At 54.4% G+C, this 22,130-nt stretch overlaps 8 protein-coding genes across 8 annotated transcripts; 2 read left to right on the top strand and 6 right to left on the bottom strand.

Moving 5' to 3' along the window:
• Window positions 1–9: 9 nt before the first annotated feature.
• On the bottom strand, window positions 10–1,366 carry BO95DRAFT_371150 (glycosyltransferase family 31 protein; the record flags this gene model as incomplete). The annotated part of the gene is made up of 2 exons (XM_025582944.1): window positions 10–327; window positions 398–1,366. The coding sequence occupies 2 exons, from the start codon at window positions 1,364–1,366 to the stop codon at window positions 10–12; spliced, it is 1,287 nt and encodes a 428-aa protein (XP_025438898.1).
• A 1,232-nt stretch (window positions 1,367–2,598) lies between these two features.
• Window positions 2,599–4,525, bottom strand: BO95DRAFT_475959 (phosphopantothenate--cysteine ligase CAB2). The gene is made up of 3 exons (XM_025589896.1): window positions 4,444–4,525; window positions 3,917–4,347; window positions 2,599–3,867 (listed from the first exon to the last, which is right to left on the bottom strand). The coding sequence occupies exons 2-3, from the start codon at window positions 4,098–4,100 to the stop codon at window positions 2,795–2,797; spliced, it is 1,257 nt and encodes a 418-aa protein (XP_025438897.1). The 5' UTR covers window positions 4,101–4,347; window positions 4,444–4,525; the 3' UTR covers window positions 2,599–2,794.
• A 1,068-nt stretch (window positions 4,526–5,593) lies between these two features.
• Window positions 5,594–7,235, bottom strand: BO95DRAFT_238599 (aldo/keto reductase). Its single transcript, XM_025581336.1, has 4 exons — window positions 6,999–7,235; window positions 6,816–6,946; window positions 6,094–6,739; window positions 5,594–5,977 (listed from the first exon to the last, which is right to left on the bottom strand). Exons 1-4 carry the CDS (start codon window positions 7,077–7,079, stop codon window positions 5,684–5,686), a joined length of 1,152 nt encoding a protein of 383 aa, XP_025438896.1. The 5' UTR covers window positions 7,080–7,235; the 3' UTR covers window positions 5,594–5,683.
• Window positions 7,236–7,736: 501 nt separating this feature from the next.
• On the bottom strand, window positions 7,737–9,615 carry BO95DRAFT_238630 (multidomain presynaptic cytomatrix related protein). Its single transcript, XM_025581337.1, has 7 exons — window positions 9,376–9,615; window positions 9,248–9,323; window positions 9,179–9,188; window positions 8,929–9,119; window positions 8,824–8,877; window positions 8,053–8,754; window positions 7,737–7,993 (listed from the first exon to the last, which is right to left on the bottom strand). Exons 1-7 carry the CDS (start codon window positions 9,454–9,456, stop codon window positions 7,863–7,865), a joined length of 1,245 nt encoding a protein of 414 aa, XP_025438895.1. The 5' UTR covers window positions 9,457–9,615; the 3' UTR covers window positions 7,737–7,862.
• Window positions 9,616–10,886: 1,271 nt separating this feature from the next.
• BO95DRAFT_420940 (uncharacterized protein) lies at window positions 10,887–12,745 on the bottom strand (the record flags this gene model as incomplete). Its single annotated transcript, XM_025584549.1, has 6 exons — window positions 10,887–11,762; window positions 11,828–12,128; window positions 12,188–12,249; window positions 12,313–12,462; window positions 12,529–12,595; window positions 12,654–12,745. 6 exons carry the CDS (start codon window positions 12,743–12,745, stop codon window positions 11,277–11,279), a joined length of 1,158 nt encoding a protein of 385 aa, XP_025438894.1. The 3' UTR covers window positions 10,887–11,276.
• A 2,367-nt stretch (window positions 12,746–15,112) lies between these two features.
• BO95DRAFT_420939 (purine-cytosine permease family protein) lies at window positions 15,113–16,827 on the top strand (the record flags this gene model as incomplete). Its single annotated transcript, XM_025584548.1, has 4 exons — window positions 15,113–15,524; window positions 15,581–15,691; window positions 15,747–15,859; window positions 15,924–16,827. Exons 1-4 carry the CDS (start codon window positions 15,159–15,161, stop codon window positions 16,825–16,827), a joined length of 1,494 nt encoding a protein of 497 aa, XP_025438893.1. The 5' UTR covers window positions 15,113–15,158.
• A 249-nt stretch (window positions 16,828–17,076) lies between these two features.
• Window positions 17,077–18,876, bottom strand: BO95DRAFT_446116 (uncharacterized protein). The gene has a single exon (XM_025587304.1). The coding sequence runs from the start codon at window positions 18,775–18,777 to the stop codon at window positions 17,290–17,292; it is 1,488 nt and encodes a 495-aa protein (XP_025438892.1). The 5' UTR covers window positions 18,778–18,876; the 3' UTR covers window positions 17,077–17,289.
• Window positions 18,877–19,897: 1,021 nt separating this feature from the next.
• Window positions 19,898–20,987, top strand: BO95DRAFT_446115 (putative esterase/lipase). Its single transcript, XM_025587303.1, has one exon. The coding sequence runs from the start codon at window positions 19,995–19,997 to the stop codon at window positions 20,880–20,882; it is 888 nt and encodes a 295-aa protein (XP_025438891.1). The 5' UTR covers window positions 19,898–19,994; the 3' UTR covers window positions 20,883–20,987.
• The last annotated feature ends 1,143 nt before the right edge of the window (window positions 20,988–22,130 follow it).

Genomic DNA, 22,130 nt, shown 5'->3' with positions numbered 1-22,130 from the left:
AGAAAAAGTCTATAAACCAAAGTCCGGCCGACCACACCGTGGCGCATGTTCTATCATCTTGTCGATCGTGTTCAGGATCCAGCCGGACCGAGCGTCGGGGTTGCGGACTCCCAGTCGGGGCGTTTCGCCGAGGAAGCAGACGCCGGCGCGGAGGACGAACTGGGCGCAGTTGGCTGCGTCGGCGCACACGGTCTGGCATTCGTGGAAGGTGGTGATGTCCGGGCGTTCTTGGTCGGAAAGGTTGTCCCAGCTGTCGCGGACGTTGGAGAGTTCGGGGTATATAAGTTCCTTGAAGACGTCGCGGTGGAGGAGGATGTGTTTGTTGACCTGATGGGCCGCGGGATGTGTTAGATGGTGGGGGTTCAACAGGGGAAGAAGATAGGGTGGTAGCACGTACATCTTGCCATCTGCGACGCTCATACTCGTACAAATCTTGGATGTCGCGGGATGATAAGTGGTGGAACGCCACGGCGGGGAAACACCACGGCTTGCGATAGAAGCCCGTGGCGAACTCGTCGATCTCGCCGAGGTTGGAGTTCTGGAGCATGGGCCAGGAGTAATGCAAGGGCACCCCGGCGTCCGCGAGAACCTTGCCTAGGACGCAATCGCCAGCCCAGTGCCAATCGGTGTATTCGTTCAACTCTACCGTCCGAGCGGCGTATTCTTTGGAAGCCAGCTGCATGGCCGGGTTGGAGACGAGGAAGCCTGATCCGCCGTGCGCGAAGATGACGTCCGCGATCTGGGTCTCGGTTCCGATATAGTGCGGCTCGCTGGAGTCGAAATGTGCGAGCCATGCGAGAAGCGTCGGCCACGAGAAATAGGTGTCCGCCTCCATGAAGACGTACCACTTCGCATCGTCTTTATAGGCCAGCGCCTGTTGAACCATCGGGAGAAACTTCCACTTATCAAGCTTCCAGCCCGGGTTGTTGGGTTTGCCGATGTTGGAATTGGCCTCGTCAGCGAAGTCGGCGGACGCGAGACCGGCGCGGCCTTGTTCGCGAAGGCGGTTGTAAAGGTTAAAGTCCTCGACGGTATCCCGCACGGTCGTGTCCATTCCAACAAAGGCGTCATGAATCTTGACACCTTCGATTTCTTCCGCAAAGTCGGAGAATATGACGTAGTGGGGGACGCAACGGAGGGTGGTGTGGAAATGGACGGGAACTTTGTCGAGAGACTCGGTGACGCCGGTCTTCATCACGACGAGGACGTCCTCCATCCCCGGGAGGGGTGGGCATTCGGGAAGGGTGCGACGGGCCTCGTCATTTTTTTGAGGATGTAGCTCGGAGCGGAGGGTGTAGAAGTGGTAGAGGAGGATAAGTCCCAGGAGGGCGGAGAGGGCTGCGATGCGACGAGAGCGGCGGAACATCCTCGCAGCAGTGGTGGTTGACGTGAGGGGAAACGAGGGGGAAAGAGGAAGAGGAGGTTGGTTGGTGATTAGATCAGAACGGAAGCCGACCTGCAGCGGAGTGGGACAAGTTGAACTGTGAGTGACAGACAAGAGAAAAGAAGAAGCGACTGAAACAGCAATATTATGGACCGATCCTCCAGATTGATTGCAACACGTTGATCATTTTCTTCCTGTGTCTATCAATGCGGCTCGTGTCGACAGGTTCAATCGCTGACAGCTTTCACCTCCTCGAGTGTTTATTTTCTGGGGACTGTCGGACAACGGGGTCGGATTCCTGAGAGCACGGGTAGGAACGCAGTCGCCTGGCGCTTAGAAGAAAAGAATGAGGATAGGGTTTGGAGCGGAGGGTGAGAATCTGTGGGGGAGGAGGGAGGAAGAAAAAGAAGAGGAGGAGAGGAGGGGGGGGGGGGGGGGGGGGGGGGGGGGGAGAGGGGAGAGGGGTGGGGGGGGGGGAGGGGGGTGGGGGGGGGGGGGGGGGGGGGGGGGGGGGGAAGAAGGACAGAGTAGACAGGATACTAGATCACTAGATGATGAGAAAGAAAGAGAAAGAAGAGAAGACAAGAAGAGGCAGCAGCCAAGAAAGAGAAAACGGTTAATGAAGCTGTCTTTCGACGGGGCGTGGGGATGGCGACGTAGGAAGGCACGTAGGCAAAGCGCAGATCGGCCCACAGTGTCTAGTAGACGATCTGGAGTCCCAAACGGTGGTCCCTATTCAGTACTCTCAGCCCACTGAGCCCAGCAATTCGATGACGCGTTGGCCTAACTAACCCCCCAGGGCCCGACTGGAGCAGCCCCGACTGAGCCATGGTTTGAGGAGGAGCTGCAATCCTGAAACCGCCCCTGACAGGCCCGGCGGTTTGCTGTCTCAGCTTTCTTTGCGAAGCCAACACCAACCCCATGTCAGCTTGTCAGCTTGCCAGCTTGTCAACGTTGATGAATTGATATTGGATTCATGATGAATAGAAGAATAGATGTGCTCGCATGGTAGAACCATGATTCAAGGCCAGGCCATGAGCTAGAATTGAAATCAGGGGAAGGGAAAGAAAGGAGAAGAGAAGGGGACTCGGGAAGAAAAAGCCGTTGCGGGTTCAATCCAGCGTGCGTTCAATGCCTTTTCTGCCGCCCCCAATCCGAGGGGGACAAATTTTCCAATAATTAATCTATTCGAGGAAGCAATGGACCCTGCTGCACACGGATTTACTGAGGGTATGCTCATACTCACACTACAGGGTTTAAGCTACTCACACTAAGAAGTGTCCCTAGCTCCTTTCTCTCTAGAATCAGTCACAGACTCCGACCTCCAACAGCTGCAATACTTTATTTACTCTCTCTTTTCCTGCAACCAGCAACACCACCACCACCACCATCACCATCTATGCTACAACATTATGCCGACCGACCGTACTGGGCAATCTTGTTGGAATGCAACTTGACCAGCTCAGGAATGATCAGACTCTCGATCTCGACCCCCTCTTCCGCGGTGGTGACCACCTCGGGGACTCGATCGGGGGCACCACCACTGCCACTGCCACTGCCACTGCCACTGCCGCCCCCACTGGTTTCTCCCGTCAGCGCGGCTTCGCCCGCCCGCTGTTTGGCCGCCTCGGCCAACCCGACCTGGTCTTCGCTACCGGAAATGCTCTTGCTGCGCCGCGATTTGGGCACTCGGATCCAACGCTCATACGGAGGCTCCGGCGTGACAAACACCACCTCCCATTTCCGCGTCGTCAGCAGGTTGCCAATCACCAGGTGATGGGCATACCGTTCCAGGGCGGTTTTCGCCTTGTACACCAGCAGATTGGGGTCCGTCTCCAGCTTGAAGGAGACCACCATGCTCCCATCCGGTGCCCAGCCGTCCACGAGCCGGTGGAGGAATTTGGGCACCGGGTCCAGGTCGATGACCAGTTTCTTGCTCCGGTTCGGCACCGGCTGCGGCTCCAGTCCTCCGGTGTATATGTCCAACGAATCTTCGCCCTGGCCGCTGCTTTTCAGGTGGCTCGGTAACTCCGACGACTGAATCTTGTGCTCCGACATGCGATCGCGGGGGATGAAGAAGTCGCTCACCGCTGCCGCCAGGTAGAATAGGGCGTGGGGCCCCAGGGGCTTCATCAACTGCGCCAGCGACCGCAGTTCGAACAGATACTCGGAGACGGTGGTGAAGGGGAGGAGTAGGAGGAGGTTGTTTCGTTTGGCGTATTTGTACTTGCGCAACACGTCGCGCATCTGATCCTGGTATTCCTTGCACACCACGACCGGGCCGTCTTCCGAGTCGGACTCGTCATCGTCCATAAAATCGAGGAAGCAGTTGGTCGAGTGGCTGTAGTGTCTCGAGTATGGCAGCAGACTGAACTGACGGTGGAGGAAAATGACGGCATAGCCCTGTTGCAGGAAGTACTCCGCCGACACGGCACCGCGAGTGCCGGCACTGAAGTTGTCGATGAAGCGCACGGTTTGATTCTCTGCACACGGTTAGACGTGATTCCTGTGCGCAGTGCCCGGCCCACAAACCCAGAGGAACGGTGGTGCCTCCGGAAGTGACGAGGACCAGTCGCCGGCCCGCTTGGACATGCAAGTCCACGAAGGCGCGCGCCAGGGCCTCGTGCTTCGGAAGAGCTTTGGGAGGGGGGTAGTTGTTGAAGTAGACGGACTCAGCCTCCGCGGGGGTCATGTCTGCGGTCGGAGCGGACGACATATTGGGATCCGGCGAATTTCCTCGACTTCCGACCGACAATATCCTAGAGCTTCGTGGTCCAATATTTCCCAACAGACTCCTTATGGGTCGCAAGTGATGCGCGGGAAGCGACGGATCGATGGGCGAGATGAGCGAGCTCGATTGACCGCTCGTCTAGATAGAACCGATACAGAGAGACAAGGATTGAGTCGGCGATCGATGTTGAACGTTGAACGAGTGGGGAGGATAGATGCGGATATGCGCTATTCTATTGTGAACTGAGGGGTTAGTCTTTGACACGAGGGAAGCAGCAAAGAGATCAAAGGACACTCTCGCAGAATGTCACTTGATGGATGGCAAATACCTATTGACAAATTGATCCGTAAAGGCGTTGCTTGGTTGAGTTGAAGTTGAACGAAAGGGCGGGGCCTCAACATTCTGACAGGGCGTGGTAGGGCGTGGAGGGGAGGGGAGGAGAGGGGCAGTGGGCAGTGGGCAGTTGGAGCTACCGCCTTCGGAGTTATTCCTCGGCATTGGCCTCGTTCATCCTCAGTAATTCTGCTTTTCTCTGAGGTATCAGACTACAATGCTCATCAGTCAGACGGACACCAGCTGCCTCATCCCCCAGACGGCAGTGTCATTGCACAACCTCGGCTGATGGTCAAAATATGCCGACCAGCTACAGCACCTAGTACTGCGCCCTCGCTCCAGAGCGCCAAAAATTCCCGATAGTTGCTGCTTGCCAAGCCATGCGAACCATACAAACCATTCCAATCGCCGAACCGGCAGAGCAGAAACCCGTGCGGCATCCCAGGTCAAAACCCAATCCATCGTTCGAAGACGACATTGCGCAGCTAGGCCGGCTATATGTTCACCGACTCCTCGTTGTTTAAACTCGAGCTTCCGAATCGTCTGTCCGCGAACTCTTGACTCCGGCTAACTCTGGAATTGACTGCACCACCACCACCACCCACCAGAATGATAGAAACGAACCTTAATACTGCCCAGTGTGTTGCGCCAGGATCTTAATCCGGGCCCCTAATTTTGTAGTTCGAAGTACAAAAAGTCAAGCCCCCTTGTCAAAAGACATAGGTGCATAGTAGAAGGTGTAGAATAAACCCCGCCGTTCTCCACTCCACAGCCGGGAAACCATTTATTGCGCCCACGTTTTCCACCATAAGTCACAGCCCGTTGCCGCAATCTAGACTTTCATCGACCCTCGTCGTCATCAAGTTTCAGGCTTAATGGCTGTTGCAACGGTTCCGAGGTTCTCGACCGTGGTAGAACGGGGGGTCTGCGATGGTGAAACGTGGGCGGGATGGTCGTGCTGTGCTGTTTCATATTGAGATCCGTCGGGCTTGAAGCAAGCGTCGCGTCTTGATGTGAGTTGTAGTCCTACTTCAACGTCCCATGGTACGGTACCAGGAACACGATCACCAGATAATGTCTGAATGAAACAACACTCTACTACCTACTGCCCCCATCTTCCCCCCACCAACCAAACATATCACACTCACAACGCGACAAAAACTCCATATTTGCACACTACACACGTAGACTATGTACACATTTAGGCCTCCACCACCCACCAGCCAGCGCCGTACTCACTCCTTCCGCGGCCTCACAGCCTCCTGCGGCGCCGGCGCATCGATATGCGCCGCCCAGTTGGTCAACGAGATATCCGCGGCCGTGAACCCGACGTCGTACTTGTCGTTGCCGCCGAACAGCATCGTGTTCGGGAACCCGGGGTCGAAGGGGGCGGCCAGGTCGATCTCCCGGATCTCCGCCTTGGTGAGCTCGACCTTCAGGGCGTCGATGTTGGCCTTGAGGTGCTCGACCTTCCGCTGGCCGACGATCGGGTAGATGTAGGGTTGTTTGTAGCGGAGATAGGCGAGGGCCTGGGTTCGGAGGAAGTCAGTCGGGGGGTTGCACACACACACACACACACACACACACACAATATACAATGAACCAAGAGGGAAAAGAGAGCAAAAGGCAAAGAAAACAAACTCACAATTGCATAGAGATTCGTCCCCTTACGCTCGGCAACCTTCTCCAACACCTCCGAGATCTTCAGATCTGCCTCGGTGGGCTTCGAACCCCGCCCGGACCCCTCATGCTGCTGCCGGGCCTCGGCGGAGCGGAACCGGCCCTGGCCCAGCGGGGCCCAGGGGGCGATCGCCATGCCCTGGTCGCGGCACATGGGAACGATCTCGCGCTCCATGTCGCGGAAGCCGGCGTTCCACTTGCCCTGGTAGACGGCGAAGGGGCGCAGGCCGTGGGCGCGGGCGTAGTCGTTGGCCTTGACGACGACCCAGGCCGGGGTGTCGGAGATGCCCAGGTAGAGGACCTTGCCGGCGGCGACGAGGGCGTTGAGCGCCTGCATGACCTCCTCGACGCCCGTGGTGAAGTCCCACCAGTGCACGTACAGCAGGTCGATGTAGTCCGTCTGCAGCTTGCGGAGGCTCGCCTCCACGGAGACGCGCAGCGACTTGGCTGAGTTGCCCACGAAGTTGGACTGCAGCGGCTCCGTGTCAAAGTGCGCCGTCCGGAACCCCGTCGTGTACTTGGTGGCGATCACCATCTGGTCGCGGTTGTTGCGCAGTCGCATCCACTCGCCGATCCAGGTTTCTGACTCTTCGTACTGGTATGCGTTGGCGCTGCGAGGGCTCAGATGTTAGTAATTGAGGGTGTAAGAGGAGGGGATGACGCTAGGACGGACGAGAAGGCACCCACGTGTCGATGAAGTTCCCGCCCTCATTGAAGAAGTAGTCCAGCAGAGCGAAGGTATCCTCTTTGCTGCATTTGCCCATGAATTCCGTCCACGCCTCTCCAAAGTTCATTGCTCCCAAGCATAGCGGTGAGACCTTGTCGAAGTTCAGCTTCAGGGCCACGATGAGTTCAAAGAATAGTCCTTACCTTGACACCGGCGGTGGGAGAGAGAACCTGGTGGTAGCCAAGCAAGCTCTTGGGCTTCGGAGCAAGTGGAGCAAACGACATGTTGTCTAGATCTGAAGAAATATATGTGGAAATATAATCAATTGAGATGAATGTTCAATGATAGTGTTGAGCCGAGTACAGAGAGCCCAAAAGCACGTATATATACCCTTTGGACCCTAGGCTGCAGAGGATTGCGAAAGGGTCTTTGACATGGCATGACGCAAGAAGTGTGGGGCCTAGTTTGAGTTATCGCCGAGCTGTAAGTCCTGTTCCCATCGCCCATCTTGCAGCTTAAACTAGGGTGTAAGTGCGTAGCAGTCAACGGCTGACCGAGCTCTCATGTTCTTAGTAACCGAATTCAGGACTCCGCTATTCATAGGGCTTCATGAATATGCAGAATGATGGCAGGGCCCTGGAGTCCGTCGAGCCAAAGGAAGCTCAAGCTCCTGGTTCTTATCTCCGTCGTGCTGACAGCGCTAGTCCTGATCTGAACAGGTCGCGATAAGCCCCCGGCTTCCGCAGGATTTAAGCTCAAGCCCGGCGGAGATAAGCACGGTGATTGTATTGAGTGGCCCCCCCCCCCGAACAACATACGAGGAAACTCCTTTGGGTAGGAAGACGGCAATAACAGCTCGAAATGACACTTGTCATGATTAGAAAAGCCAATTCAAACCAGTCGTAGGTGGTAGTCAAAGAACCGAAATTGATCAATGTGCATTCAATCGAGATTATACGAAGAGACAATGGTAGATTTGAATACACCCAATCTGCTGATAGAACCTTTCCTTGAGGAAGTCATTTGGTGCAAATGCTGAGGGAAAAAAAAAAGAGAGAGCTGTAAAGTCATAGCCCTGATCCAGGCAAATAGCGACTTCGTAAGGCCTGGCTAAAAGTGCTCATGCGGCTTGCCATTCCTCCATGCTGCATATTACTCATCAGAGCCTCCTCGAGCGCCGACTGCGTAACGCTGGCATCTGTAGATGGGCAAGAATTTTTAGCATGCATCCAGAATCCGTGAACGCACAAAGCTTACCATCCAGGTCACTAAAGCTACTTCCCATACTAGGCGTCCCATCGCTGGTCTCTCGACCCGCAGATGCAATCGACCGCCGCGGACTGAAGGGGGTCAGCTCGGCGGCGCGACGAGGGCTCAGAGGGCCGCCGCTTTGGTGCATATGCCGCCGGCGATCGGTAGCTGGATGCGATGCTGGGACTCCGGAGCTGACAGAGCTCGTGGATGAATCCGCGGTAGGAGACTTTCTGACTATATGGAGTTGTTCCGCGGGGCGTCCATTGGAGACTCCAGGTACGTCCTCCTCGTTCATCCGCAGCGTGGCGTTGAGATCCGAGCCTGAGGGATGGTGGGGGGTATGGGCTGGACCGGAGGATAGGGGGAGAAAAGCTGGTGAATCATCGTCCTCCTCCCCCTCATCTCGCAATCCTGGCTTATACGTTGAGAATTTGCCGAATGGTCTGAATCGTAGTCCCCGTCGGCTGTCCACTCTCTCGTCCTCCTCGGACTCGGACTCGGACTCGCTGGACGTCAGGTCTTCCTCCTCGAGAGTTGGAGACTTTGGAATCGGAGGATCTCGTCGGTTGGCGGAGGGCCGTGGAGCATGAGCCTCGCGGCCTAGCTCTTTTGGCTCGGAAGTAGGTGGTTCGTCGCGCAACGGCTCTCGGGCGGGCTTTAGTTGATTGATGGTTGTCGTCGAGCTTGTGCGTCTGGGGATCGGGGCTTCTTGTCCTCAGTACCAGGCTTACAGTGACAAGTTGATATGGACAGTCTGTGAGCTATGCAACTTACCTCGTTGCGGCAGGGACTCCTTCTGTTGCGCCAGGCGACTTGGAGCTCTCGGAGCTTTGAGCAGTCAGCAAACGAAAACAGATCGACTCGTTGAGAGACCCATACCATTGCTTGCGGCAGCTTTAGCTTGACCGAGGGCAGCACTGCCGGATATCGAGCCGGGAGCGGGCGATGTAGACGTTGACTGCGTGGTCGGCACTTTGCGCATTTGCGCGCGCACTTGTGATAGCTGACGGTCGTACAACCATGCTGCCTGCTGGAGTAGGAACTGAAGTGTGACTTCGAAGTGATCTGCTCTGTGACCAGACAAAGGTCAGCATTTATGTGGAACTGAGGGGGTGTTATGTGTCGGTACAATGCTTTCCCTGGGTCCGTCAGCCGTTGCTGTACTTAGTATGGGGTGGAGGTTCCATAAAGGACTAACAATCTAGATCATCGCCTTTCGAGGGCCGCGAAAGGATATCCCAGAGAGCCTGATCCTTAGCTGCATTCCATTCCATCTACTGAAGTCAGCGCTTGCTCCATCTCCGATGAAATAGGCTAAATAAGTACCGGGGGAGGATCCACAAAATCCCCCCGGGGGCATGGCAGGCGGATAAAGACGGTGAACTTGGTGTCTCCGGAGTGATTCATTGTAGCTACCACCCCTGGAATATTTTGAAGCTCAGCTTAGTTGATAAGAGTGAGAGCGACAGCCCTAGATGAAGTGTAATATGGCAATAGCAACCTTGACCCACTACAGTTGAGCATATGAATGATAAGGAAGCCTCTCGATGATGGTGATGAAAGCGGTGGAGTGACGGATGCGCGCCACACGGGATGTGTTGGGCGGCATCATATCGTGGCCGTGCTCGGCTGCCACACACGTGGCGGTGCACCTGTAGAGGCAGCCTGGGAGCCTGGCTTCTAGCTAGACACCTCTACTTCTTTTATCCAATTGACAATTCTAGTGGCCAAACCGGATGCTCCAGCATTGGAAGCAATTTGATCCTGATTTTCGATGATATTGACATACTCTCTCAGCCGTAACTCTATCTTTACCGACTTAGAGAAATGAACGGCGAACAATCAAGACATAAACCTCCATCTTGATGAATATACAGATTAAGAGGAGACAATTTCTTTCGCACATTACTTGGTCAATAGCATGGAGGCTTACCCAACTGGCTACATTAATCCTGCTGGATATGCAATCGGAGAGGTTTTCACTAATAGACATCGGTCTATATATCTTCCACCCAGATCGATCTAAACACATAGAAAAAAAAAAAAAAAAAAAAAAAAAAACCTAAAGTTCATCTGAGAAATGATGTTCCATCCACAAGGGAAGCTTCTGATCATCAAGTTAGTGAAACAACCCTTCTCAGAGAATATTACCAATATATCTAGTAAATCAACTATGTAAGCTATGAGTATTTCGATCTCCCTTTCACAAGATTAGCAAAGGCCCCAGCAATTATAGACATCTGAAACCTGCTAGCGTCAGATAAGTGGGAATCTCCAAGATCCACAAGTCAAGTGAGCAGTAGACATTCTGGGAATCTCTATCAAATCCCACAGACTCGATACTTCTTGTAGCAGGTCGAGATGCAGTGCGCGCCATGCGTTCACTTGTAACATAAATTCTCCAGCGGAGATATTGCAGCTTGTATCACTTATAGAAGAGTGGCAGCTTACTACATAGTAGACACCTTAAGCACATGGCAGAATCCGTCACCGGGACAGAATAAGCTCACTAGCCCACATGCAAAAGTATGGTTTACTCCACCGGAGGGGGGATCTCGGATGTGGTGTGTGCGACCCGGTCTATGACCTGTAGCAGAAGCAGCCTATGAAGAGCTTTGAGTTGATTATCCATTGCCATTGTCGTGAGGTATTAAATAACGAGATCCTGTTTAGTATTAAATAATAAAGTCATAAAAGGAGTCAGCATCGTTCGATCTGTGCCAATCAACCTCGTAATCGCGGAGTGCGAGATTGGAAAATCTCGATCTCGGCTAGCCCACCAAGTGCAAGCTAGCCTCTCGCAGGCTGACGTACTCCCTCTTTCGCCTTACCACTGTGGACAGTGGGACTTCAAATAGTATTTATAATATTTTGACATTCCAGGATAAGTCACCGCTGATCACTGAATCGACTCCATAAGGACAGCTGACGCATCCTATTCAATCTCCTCGTGCACATGAGTAGTAACTGGGCGTGGGCCGAAGCAGCATGGATGATCGGAGGAATAAACGAACACTGTGTGGATTTGGCCAAAGCGATAGTCTGTTCTACCGGTCAAGGTGGGAATTGTAGCGGAGATAGGCAGCTGAATGAGACCCCGTTAGCTGTGCGAGAGTCTCGAGCTTGTGCTGGCCACGGTTGCTCTGATCATTGCCGGCAGTTTCCCCAACACATTCGCTTGCCTCGGTCGGTACATCAAAAGCATGCTCTCCAGCATAGCCAGCTGATCAGCTTTTCTGAATGACTATCTCCGTAGTTTTCCGAATGAACTGGTCATCATGACCGTCCGATTGGGACCATCCCCGATCTCCACTCTCCTGCGATGACCCGGCCGATTTGGTCACGCTTCGGCCCATCCCACCCATCTCAATGATGTTCTCCTCGCTCTCCGATGGTGACAGTATCTCCGTACGAACCGTGCGGGATTCGTAAATGCTCGCAAAATGTCGAGTGGAACGCGTGCCGTTGCCCGGCCTGGAACGGGTCTCGTTGGTATGAGGATTTGTTGTCCCGTATCTCGGGTCGTTGTAATTGCCCTGGCCGACATAATTGCTCGACTTGAGGAAGGAGATCGTTGATCTCGCCAGAGACCACACAAAAGGCAGGTTCGTGACGTACATGCCGATGGAGGCCTCTCGCAGGTACCAAAACTGATAGCTGGTGTCGTAGATATCCCGAAAGGTGAAATATTTGGAAGTAATAGCACAAGCAAGCTGGACACGAGTCAGAGAATCAGTCAAAAGTTTGTCGGGCGATGTAAGGTTCAAGTCGGACGTACCACCACGATGCCCATTGAGAAGACAACGATGACCGGCAGCTTGGTCTTCCACGCCATCTGCGCGCGGGCAAACATCGGGAGCATGACACAGAGAATTGCAACGTCAGAGCTAATATTCATAGCCGCTTGCACAGCCTCGTAGATACGATAAGTCGAGCAGATTTCATTCGGAGGAGGTAGGGTCCAGTAGCCGGACAAGTAAGGCCTGCACTCGAGGAATAGTACCAGCTCTGAACTGATCCATCCGCATAACGTATATATAGCACAAATGGTCACCACACGGTTTTGCCATAGATTTTTTCTGTGGTTATTCCTGTCAGGCACACACTCTGGCTCGAAGTCGATGGAAGTCTAACTTACGTGAGTCGGAAGTAGACCATCAGCATACAAGCCTTCAGTAAATAGATCGTGCAGAGCTGGCACTGGATCATGGTTGCGTTAGGTCTCAATTTGCAAATGTACCATGGTGGAAGACTGTACCATACATTTTCCGAGGCGAACTCGATCTTGGATCCTTTGACCCTTGCAGCGATCTCGGCGGCGGTGAAGGTTTCATATTCTCCAGGCTTGTATAAATTGCTTCCTCCTCCCTCCGCAATCTTGATGTTGGTGACGGCAAATGCTGTATAGAAAGCCTAGTCGGAACAATGACTTAGCGTCGGGCCAGAAGGTCAAGCCCGTCAGTCTGCAAGCAAACTTACCACCGCCGCAAACATAAGGTAATCTTCGACCTGAAACACCCAGCGCATTCTGAGCCATCGTCCATATCTGTAAGGCAAGTTAGCAATTAGCAACCAAAATGACCGAGTCAGCATCTGATACATACAATCGCACGACAAACAACAGCATTGCGATGCTGTACATTACCCAGGTGGTGACCACCAGATCATGCGCAGAGCCACCGCCATCACTGGCCATCATTACAACGAGGGCTTTATGAGGATAGCATAGTCAGGTACTCAGTATGGGAGAAATGCTAGGCAGTAACTTCTTATGAAAAGGGAGACAGAGGCGCAACAAGTCTAGAGGGATATAAGGTGCTTACCAAAGTTCGACCCACTTCAGACTGAAGAATTGGCTGGCCGCTGCAGGATTGCAATCTATTTAGTACATCCTTCATCCGCTCTTCTGGCAAGTCGCATGGCATGTACGGCCGGAGTGGTGGCGAATCAGCGTCGATGAGCGTGTAGGTAGCCGTCCCTGGCCAACTGCCGACTGGATCTATTTTTGCTGGACATCAATTTCTGACACGGTGGGCTGTCGTTGCCAGCCTTGAGCGCAGGTGCCCCCTGAATCAGCAACAGACCTGGCGGGACCGTATTTGGAATTCGCACATCAGGCACGCTGGTGGAGGAGACTGACTAACAATGACATGCATGCTGACACGCACAACTCATGCAGTATTCCAGCTGTTCGATGCATCAGAACCCATAGCCTATGTAGGGTCGACTGATCATCCATCGTCGTGTTACCTAAGAGGTCGGGGTTCTCCGTACCCAGACCCCAAGATCCACCAGGCTACTGGCCAAGTCAGGACTCAGGAGATGAATCGTGACGATCCGATCATTATTTCCCAGAAGCACCACGGTGCAGGTTCATACCCACTGCAAGTCCTTCGTTAAGGGCTGCATGTCTTGATAGGCTCATTGATTGTGGGCTGCAATACGTAGTGGCCTGTCCATTTTCTCCGCCGACTTCCACGAGTCATGATGGGAGAAGTGGGAGAACGGGCGACCTTGAGTGGGATTCATTTGGACGTAAATTGAGTAGCTGCGTGTTCCTCCTACTCCTCCTCCTCCTCCACCACAACATGGAACGGCAATCATAAGATTGCAGGTAGCCGGCTAAACTTTTGAGAGGCTAGAAACTGATTGGAAGTTTTGTGGCAAGTCGCAGTTCGTAGTTCTTTTCTTCAAGGCCCCGCAAGTGACCGACTAGGACTGCAGTCGATTCGAAATAGCTGTAGCCTGGGCTCTGCCACCGTGTACTGCTTCGGCATGGTATCTGCGACGCGAATGATAGGTGGGGAACCTCCTGTCTCTTGAGTTGGTCCGGGTATCGATGCGGGTTGTCGGTCTAGAGCCAACTTCGACTAATGCAATGGGGAAAGGTGCGATGGAGTATGATTTTTAGCATGCGACTAGTCTGCCAACGTGGAGATAACTTTTGACCGTGGCAATGAACGGACTGGAGCGAAAGACCAATGATGGCCAAGGAGAGGTAGAGGGGAAGGAGAGGACAGAGAGCGACTGGAGCAGACGGAAGGGCGGGTAAACCTCCCGGTCAAGCGGGGCACGTGCTGGCTCCATACATGCTGAGGTATTGTACTGTACGTACATGCAGTACAGTACTGTACATTTGTGTCATTCCACCAAGAGGACAGTACTCGATAGGAAGCTGCTCCGACCGTGGTTTCAACCAGGCTAACCAATCAATAGTGTACTGTTGAAGACCTGGATAGCCTAGTAGTCTTCAAGGTTTCTCTACTCTCAGGCCACAAATGCGACTTGAGTTAGTTCTAATCTCAACAAATCTGGCAGCAGCTGCTATTGGAACGGCATCGGCGGCACCACTGCAGACTACTTCGAGTAACTACCGGCCTCATGGCCCAGCTTGGTCTTAGCGTCCCTCTTCGCGTCTGAACTAAATCGCGCCTGCAGCAGAGCAGAACAAAAGAACAATTGCACCCCTGCTCACGCCGCACCCGTGGTATGAAGACTTCTGGAACGGGAATAAGCTAGAAGACCGGGCAGCCTGACAGGGCTAGCAAAGAGGGTTAAAGCACGAGGCGTCGATGCCTGCAGGGAGCAGATGGCCGATGGCACGCAGCATCCATGGGTCAGCAACGGGAGGCCGAAGTTAAGTTGGTTGTTAGCCCATTTCGCTAAGCATTGCTAAGCCCACCTAAGCATTGAGTGGCGGCTTGTCCCGGACTCCCGGCCGACAAAAAGTTCTGGGCGGAAAAGAAAAAAAAATGCAAGAAAAAATCCAGACTGCCAAGATGATAAATTAATACTGACAATCTTGTTGAACTTAAAACGGCTTGGCGATGAAAAAGGAAGACTATGTCCGTCGCTACATTGATTAGAGGATTGGCTGATAGTTAACTCATTAGCTCTATAAGCAGGGCATCATATCCCTCCCAAATCCTCCGTACCTTTTTCTTCTCGTGTTCCTTCTCCCGTCATGCAGGCTGGGCCAGCTCAACTCTCGACCTAATCTTCTTATCTACTGCCGTTGCTCTCTCGGGATTCGCCGCTACCTCCCTGCTCGAGAGGAACAACTCACGGCTTCTGCCAATCTCCCCAGCCCCAAGCAGTCTGAACTCAGCATGGCCGCTTCCATACAGGACGAAGAGAAGGCCATGAGAGCTTCGCTCTCTGCCTCCTCCGACTCAGGAGAGGCCAACATGTTTTCGAGGTTCACTCACAAGCTACTTGAGAAGCGAGGTATCGAGAGAGTGCCTGAGACGGAACGGCATAGTTCCGTGACCACAGCCGACTATCTCAAAATGGGCGTTCTGTGGTTCTCGACCAGTATCACGGCCAACAACGTCGCCGTCGGTATGTACGGCCCGTTGGGATATTCGCTGAGCTTTGTGGACTCTGCCCTCTGTGCCACCTTTGGCTCTTTCTTGGGGGCTGCTGGGGTGGCATACATGGCGACCTTTGGACCGCTAAGTGGCAATCGGACGATGGTCAGTGATGATGGCCTATAGCACATCGATGAAAACGCTGACAGGTGGCGTTCCAGGTCGTGGCGAGATATTTCATGGGCTATTATCCCAGCAAGATCGCCTGTCTGTTGAACATCATTATTATGCTTGGTTATGGAATGATCGACTGTTTGGTTGGTGGTCAGATCGTGAGTTGGCCCTTCTACTGGCAGCATCCTAGAGCGATTGCTAAAATCATAAAAGTTGGCTGCGGTGGCCGACGGGAAGATGACTGTTGTCGTTGGTATCATCATTGTCGCCATCATCACCTGGCTGGTCGTCGTATTCGGTATGAAGCCATTCCACGCCTATGAAAGGTAAGCCCATCCATCTTATGTTCCCCATTCCCCCAAAGTCCCGGGAGTATACTGACCATCCCAGATGGGCCTGGGCGCCACAACTCGTCGCCATGTTCGTGCTCGTCGGCTGCGCCGGCCCCAAGTTCGACACCTCCATCGTGTCCAGCGGGAACACAGCGACCCTGAGCGCGGACCGCCTGACCTTCTTCTCACTGTGCCTCTCGAGCTCCGTCGCGTGGGCTCCCGCGGGCGCCGACTTCTTCGTCTACTTCCCACCGACCACCTCCAAATGGAAGACCTTCGTGTCCGTTCTCTTCGGCCTGGGCCTGTCCCTAACCTTCGCGAACCTGATGGGCGTGGGCCTAGCCTCGGGCACCCTGACGAACCCGGCGTGGGCCGACGCCTACGACACGTCCTCGGGGGCACTGATCCTGGCCGGCTACGACGGGCTCGGCGGGTTCGGCAAGTTCCTGGGGGTGATCATCGCGCTGGGCCTGATCTCCAACAACATCCCCGGCACGTACTCGGCCACGCTGGGCTTCCAGATCATGGGGCGGCACCTGGCGCGGCTGCCGCGCTGGACCCTCGCCTGCGTCAGCACGATCATCTACACCGCGTGCGCCCTCGGCGGCCGCAACCACCTCTACGACATCTTCGAGAACTTCCTCGCCCTCATGGGCTACTGGGTCACCATCTATTTGACAATTGCGCTCGAGGAGCATTTGATCTTCCGCCGGACCCGCGGCTTCGACTGGGACGCCTGGGCCGACCGCGCCAAGCTGCCCCTCGGCCTCGCGGCGCTGGCCGCCTTCCTCATCGGCTGGGCCGGCGCCATCGTCTGCATGGACCAGATCTGGTATGTCGGCCCCATCGCCAAGATGGTGGGCGCCGACGGCGCCGATCTGGGCATCTGGGTCGGTTGCTCGTGGGCCATGCTCGTCTACCCGCCGCTGCGGTACTTGGAACTGAAGAAGTTTGACCGGTGAGGCGGTCGAATTGAGGCAGAAGTCAAAAGAGTTTGTGATCTGGTTTTTGTGTTATGTGCCGGTTGTTGATTGGAAGTGAAGAAACGGAAGGGAAGGTCCCCTTTTGGACCTTCTGGGCTATGTCAAGCCAAGGCGTGGGGGGAGCATTTGACCTCCCGGTTACATGATGACCCAGGCAGGGCTGGGTCCCTGACATCTACGGCTGTGCATGTGTTATGGAGTTATGTATCGCAACATGTTATTAAGATGCCTAAGTAATGTTTGAAAGAAGGATAATTTCAACGATAGATGAGCTGCACCCGCTGTTGAATCTGAATATGTGCTTGGTTCATTAATAAAGTACACATTACCAACACCATAAGAGATTCAAGTGATATCGTGACCGGGGGGCATAGATAGACCGCCAGATAAAAGTCGCCCGATCAAGCCTTATGTTCAAATCAGATCTCGCAAACCACAAGGTCAATTGATCCGCTGCCTCCGCCACGTCAGAAAGACGACGTAGAACTTCTCCTCCGTCGCCGGATCAAAATCTCCATTGCTCTTCGGCTCACTCTGCTCAGCAGTAGCATCCCCCTCGCCTTTTTGTGACTGACTCGCAGCAGCAGCAGCAGCAGCAGCGGTCTTGAACTCCTGTTCCGCATCAAACGGCACCAGCCTCGGCGGTGGCCTGACCGCAGCAGCATCACCAGCATCACCTCCTTGTCGCCCATTCCCGCCCCTGCCCGCAGCCCCCATGACCACATCTCGCAGGATCTCCTCCCTGGCCCCGATCCACGTATACGCGCGCCGCGACCCTTCCTCCGCGACCAGAAACACCTTCTCCCCGTTTTCCTCCTCGTCAACCACCAACGGAAACCGCCAGTCCCGCGCCATCTGCACAATCGCATCCAACTGGTCCCTCTTCCGCATCACCGTCTCAAACTCAATCACCAACTCCTCCAAACTGGGCAACAGCTTGAACTGATTCCCCCAGACCCTGCCCTCCTCCCAGGCCGTCAACGGCCGCCGCCGCTGCTGCTGCTGCTGCTGCTGCCCACGAACACCCATCTCCATCTCCTCCGCCTTCGTCCTCCCCGGCCGAAACGGATCGATCCCCAACGGCTCATTATGCTCCCAGAACCACCAATCCGTATGCCTGAGCGTGATGGTCAAGCGCTTCGGGGCCAGGACTCCGACATCCGAGGTCTCGTCGGGTTCCAGCCCCAATGACGGTAATGCTGGACCGGCGCGTCGTTTGCTCCCCCGGCCTTCCACCCCGTTCTCCTGATTGCGATCGCCAGGGCGGCTGTCATCCCCGCCGCTCTCGCCAGAGTTTGCGTTTGCCTCCTCCAGCTTCCGCTTCCCCTTGCGCATCTGCGCCTGCCAGGCCTCGTTCTCCCGGACGGACGCCCAGACCTGCGCCCACGAGTCCTCGAGGAAGTACTGCTGGGTGAAGAAGTGGAGCTCCTGCACGGCGCCGCGCTGCTTGGGCGTCATGCGCGCGAAGTAGTCGGCCGGGGAGGCGGCGTGGCGGACGTGCGGCGGCGGGCGGTGGCACCAGAAGGTGTGCCGGTTGATGGCCGGCGGGAGGAGCGAGGCCTCGCCGTAGATCTGCTGGCAGGTTTGCAGGAGGGCGGTCGAGATGCGTTTCGGGGCCTTGAAGCCGGGGCGGTAGTAGAGGGCTTGCTGGGCGTAGGTGGTTGATGCAGTTTCTGAAGTGGAGGAGGACGAGGAGGAGGACGAGGAGGAGGACGACTCGAGGGTGTAGTAGTAGATCTTGTTGCGGATCTCGGCGGGGATGTGCGCGAATAGTGGGCAGGCAGTTTGCTGGATGGCGGGGAGGGAGGGACTCAGGTCCTGCGGGATCTGGTAGGAGGAGGGCGAGAGGCGGCGCGGGGGCATGGGGCCGCAGCGGGGGTTGCCGCGACGGCGGCGCGGGCGTCGTTGCGCGGGGGGCAGGCTGTTCATTTTTCTGTTGTGTTCTGTTCTGGGGGATATGTGTAGCTAGTGAGTCGGCTGCTGTGAGATTGAGAATAATGGGAAGGTAAGAAGTGCTGGGAGAGGAAGGATGTTGGATGTTGGATGTTGGGTGCTTCCAGACGGGGTCTAAATAACCCCGCAAATCTACAAGGATGGTTGCTTAGTTCCAGGTTGCCGTCAGACTAAGTGTTTCTGCCTGGTTGATGGGGCACAGAAGGCTTGTGGCAGATGAGTCATATTACTCAGACTTTAACTAAGTATCTTACTCTTCTCATTGGTAGGAGCAGACTGAAAGAAGCTAGATGAGGATAATACCGAATGCTTGTACTTAGTAGATGTCTGTCTCATTCTGGGATGCATCGGACAGCACGTCTATTGTAAATCCTTACCCTGAGCAGACATGACGGCACGGCGAGGGGAGGCGATAAGATAACGATTGAACAACCGTTCTTTCGCATGACTTCTTGACTGGTAGGACCAATTGATATTGAAAGGCTACAATGCACATAATGCGATTGAGGAGGCCGCTATCGGCCTAGAGTCTGTTAAATGAATTTATCGCAGGTTGACAAACATTGGACCATTTCCAAAATCATTGCTACATAAGGCTCCTAGCTGACTTGACCACAAAGCATGCTAGAAATGAGTTGAGTTCAATCGACCTCGAAAATTCGGGAGCACAAGAGTAGCTGTCTGCTTGAAGTAGAAGGGGAAAAGGGGCCCGGCAATATAGCGAAGGTCCAATGCTTTGCAGTGTGTAACTTACTAGGTTTGGCGGTGGAGTGCGGTGTCTTTCAGGGTATCTCAGGTATCTCAGTTATTTCTCCAAGTATTATAGTATATCCACCTCTTCCCTGTATTGTTAGCAAGGCAATTTCAACTCGTGCCTCTAGAGAATGCCGTCTACTCGTACTCCTAGCAAAGAAACAATTGCATTTATCCTGCAGTGGTTTATTTTACTCTGGCATCGGCCTCGGTGGAAAATGATGGCGTCATCGGTCCGAGTGGAGCGTCCGCTCCACGGCACAGACGGACCGACCACCAACTACCGACTACGTAACACGCCTATTTAATGTATCATTGGTGCCTGTCGATGCAGCTGGAACCTAGGTTCTGACACCCTCTTGGCAGATAAGCCATTGCTTGAATCATCAAGCCTTGCCTATTTGCCGGTGGGACGCTGTGACCTTGTCGACACGCACACCATGTTCTTCCTCACCTACCTCTACTACAAGCTCCTCGCCGTCTTCTTCAGGCGATACTTTGCCCGCAAACTCCCCAACGCCAGCCCCGATGAAGTCCTGCAAATACAGTCGCGCGACGCCGGGCGAACGATCAAAGTCCACCTGTATCGCAACACATCGTCTTCCACCTCCAAACCCGCACCGGTGCTGGTGAACTTCCATGGCAGCGGCTTCATCTTCCCGCGCCACGGCGCGGACGACCCCTTCTGTCGGCAGATGAGTCGAGAGACCGACCGGACCGTTCTCGATGTCCAGTACCGCCTCGCGCCCGAGCACCCCTTCCCCGCGGCGCTGAATGACGCGGAGGATGTGGTGCGGTGGGTGCTCAGCCAACCGGACAGATTCGACCTCAGCCGTGTCTCCCTGTCCGGGTTCAGCGCCGGCGGGAACTTCGCGCTGGCGGCGTCGGCGAATCTCTTCCCGCCGGAGACCTTCCACTCCGTGATCGCGGTCTACCCGGTCGTGGACATCCATACGGACCCCAGCCTGAAGGTGCCGCCCGATACGTCCGGGAAAGCAATTCCGCTCTTCATGTCGAGGTTCTTCGACGCATGTTACACGCACGGGGCGTTTGATACCAGGGATCCCCGGATCTCACCGCTCTATGCGAGCCCGGACCGCTTCCCTGATCGCGTGATGATCGTGACGGCGGCGTGTGATAGCCTGGCGGTTGAGGCGGAGACCCTCGCCCAGAGACTCGCCAAGGAGCCCGGCAAAGAGCGCGAGGTGGTGCAAGTGCGTATGCAAGCGTGCGAGCACGGCTTTGATAAGCGGGCGTTGCCGGACTCCGTCCAGTGGGATGCTAGAGAGAAGACATACGCAATGGCTGGGGCGATGCTATCGCGTTAGGGAAAGCAGGGGGAGAGAGAGTAGCTTTCTATCTCGGAGAATCACAGTCCGCATAGCAATTTTTGTTTGAGATAAATTCTGAAAACAAAAAAATGTAATCTCATAATCCAATATTATTAATGGTGTGATAACCCGAAGATCGTACATATGGGGTCATGCAGGTCAGAATGCGGAAACAACTGATGCGGTGAACTCCTGGAATGATGGTTGAGCCAGACTAAGACATCGTGCCATCCCCTCCTGCCTAGAAAAGCACTAAGCGGAGCTCAAGAAGCTCTCTAGAAGCCGTTAACCTGGGACGATCATGACACTATTTGTCTCCCCCTGTTAGAGTCTAGTACTGTCCTGGATAGTGTTCCCCAACGTCCATGACGGTGAGATTAAGAGATCTGGAGCAGTGGAACCTGGATGGTCAGGTGGTGTGCAGACGAGGGGAATCTGAAGCGGCGGTGCCTGACGGTGGACTCCATCGGCCATGGGTTTGAAACCACGGTTCTGGGTAGCGCCGAGAAATCTGCAGCTGGCCCTGAACTTGCCCTGAATTGACCTGCCCTATGCCCTATTCAGTGGCCCAATCCGGGCGGCTGTTACTTCCGACCATGGGCGAGTTACGGGTGTGCCTTCAATCGGCGTTGAACAACAATCCTCATTCAGCCTGGCAGCCCAGGGCACGGGCAGCTGAGTCCCTCTAGCAAAGAGTAAGTTAACTAAGGTTCAGTCAGGTCAGTCAATTCCCGATTTCCCGACTTGCCGTGACAGCATTCTGACGGCTTCTCCTTTCCCCGGAATCACTTCCCTTCCTAGCACTGTCACTGTCACTGTCACTGACTGCATCACTGCAGACGATCGATCATGCTTCAAAGATTAATCATAATTTTCTTTTCTCTTTTTTTCTCCTTTTCTTTGACTTCGGATGCACGCAGGGACGCACGGTCTGATCACAACCAACTTACCCACTACTGAATTGACTGACCTATGGATGGACCGGAGGAATCAGGAATCATTCGGTCAGGCGGGTCGTGGGTCGCAATCCGCAATTATACTCAGTAACAATAATGACTGAATGAATGAATAATATGGAACCCATGAATGACCGAAACAAAAGAACCGACCTACTCAGTGCTAAGTTGGCAAGTTAGTCTACTTAGTCTACCTACCACCTACACAGTACGGATACTTGAGGCCCAAATCAGGTTCCAGTCGCTTGCTTGTCCTGGCTTCCCAGTCCCTGGTGGTGCTTGCTCGCAC

The sequence above is a fragment of the Aspergillus brunneoviolaceus genome (assembly GCF_003184695.1).
Source record: "Aspergillus brunneoviolaceus CBS 621.78 unplaced genomic scaffold BO95scaffold_66, whole genome shotgun sequence".
Classification (NCBI taxonomy): Eukaryota; Fungi; Ascomycota; class Eurotiomycetes; order Eurotiales; family Aspergillaceae; genus Aspergillus; species Aspergillus brunneoviolaceus.
This window is presented reverse-complemented; position numbering and strand designations above follow the sequence as displayed.

What these genes read in the sequence shown, in the direction of transcription:
- BO95DRAFT_475959 (XM_025589896.1), bottom strand. Translation starts at nt 4,100, where the DNA reads ATGTCGTCCGCTCCGACCGCAGACATGACCCCCGCGGAGGCTGAGTCC. An exon ending in AGGCACCACCGTTCCTCTGG is followed by an intron (nt 3,868 to 3,916) that starts GTTTGTGGGCCG and finishes AACCGTGTGCAG; the next exon opens with AGAATCAAACCGTGCGCTTC.
- BO95DRAFT_238599 (XM_025581336.1), bottom strand. Translation starts at nt 7,079, where the DNA reads ATGTCGTTTGCTCCACTTGCTCCGAAGCCCAAGAGCTTGCTTGGCTAC. An exon ending in GGCGGGAACTTCATCGACAC is followed by an intron (nt 6,740 to 6,815) that starts GTGGGTGCCTTC and finishes GAGCCCTCGCAG; the next exon opens with CGCCAACGCATACCAGTACG. An exon ending in GGACGAATCTCTATGCAATT is followed by an intron (nt 5,978 to 6,093) that starts GTGAGTTTGTTT and finishes CTCCGAACCCAG; the next exon opens with GCCCTCGCCTATCTCCGCTA.
- BO95DRAFT_238630 (XM_025581337.1), bottom strand. Translation starts at nt 9,456, where the DNA reads ATGAATCACTCCGGAGACACCAAGTTCACCGTCTTTATCCGCCTGCCA. An exon ending in GGAGTCCCTGCCGCAACGAG is followed by an intron (nt 8,755 to 8,823) that starts GTAAGTTGCATA and finishes GAGGACAAGAAG; the next exon opens with CCCCGATCCCCAGACGCACA. An exon ending in TAGCTTTAGTGACCTGGATG is followed by an intron (nt 7,994 to 8,052) that starts GTAAGCTTTGTG and finishes GCCCATCTACAG; the next exon opens with ATGCCAGCGTTACGCAGTCG.
- BO95DRAFT_446116 (XM_025587304.1), bottom strand. Translation starts at nt 18,777, where the DNA reads ATGAACAGCCTGCCCCCCGCGCAACGACGCCCGCGCCGCCGTCGCGGC.
- BO95DRAFT_446115 (XM_025587303.1), top strand. Translation starts at nt 19,995, where the DNA reads ATGTTCTTCCTCACCTACCTCTACTACAAGCTCCTCGCCGTCTTCTTC.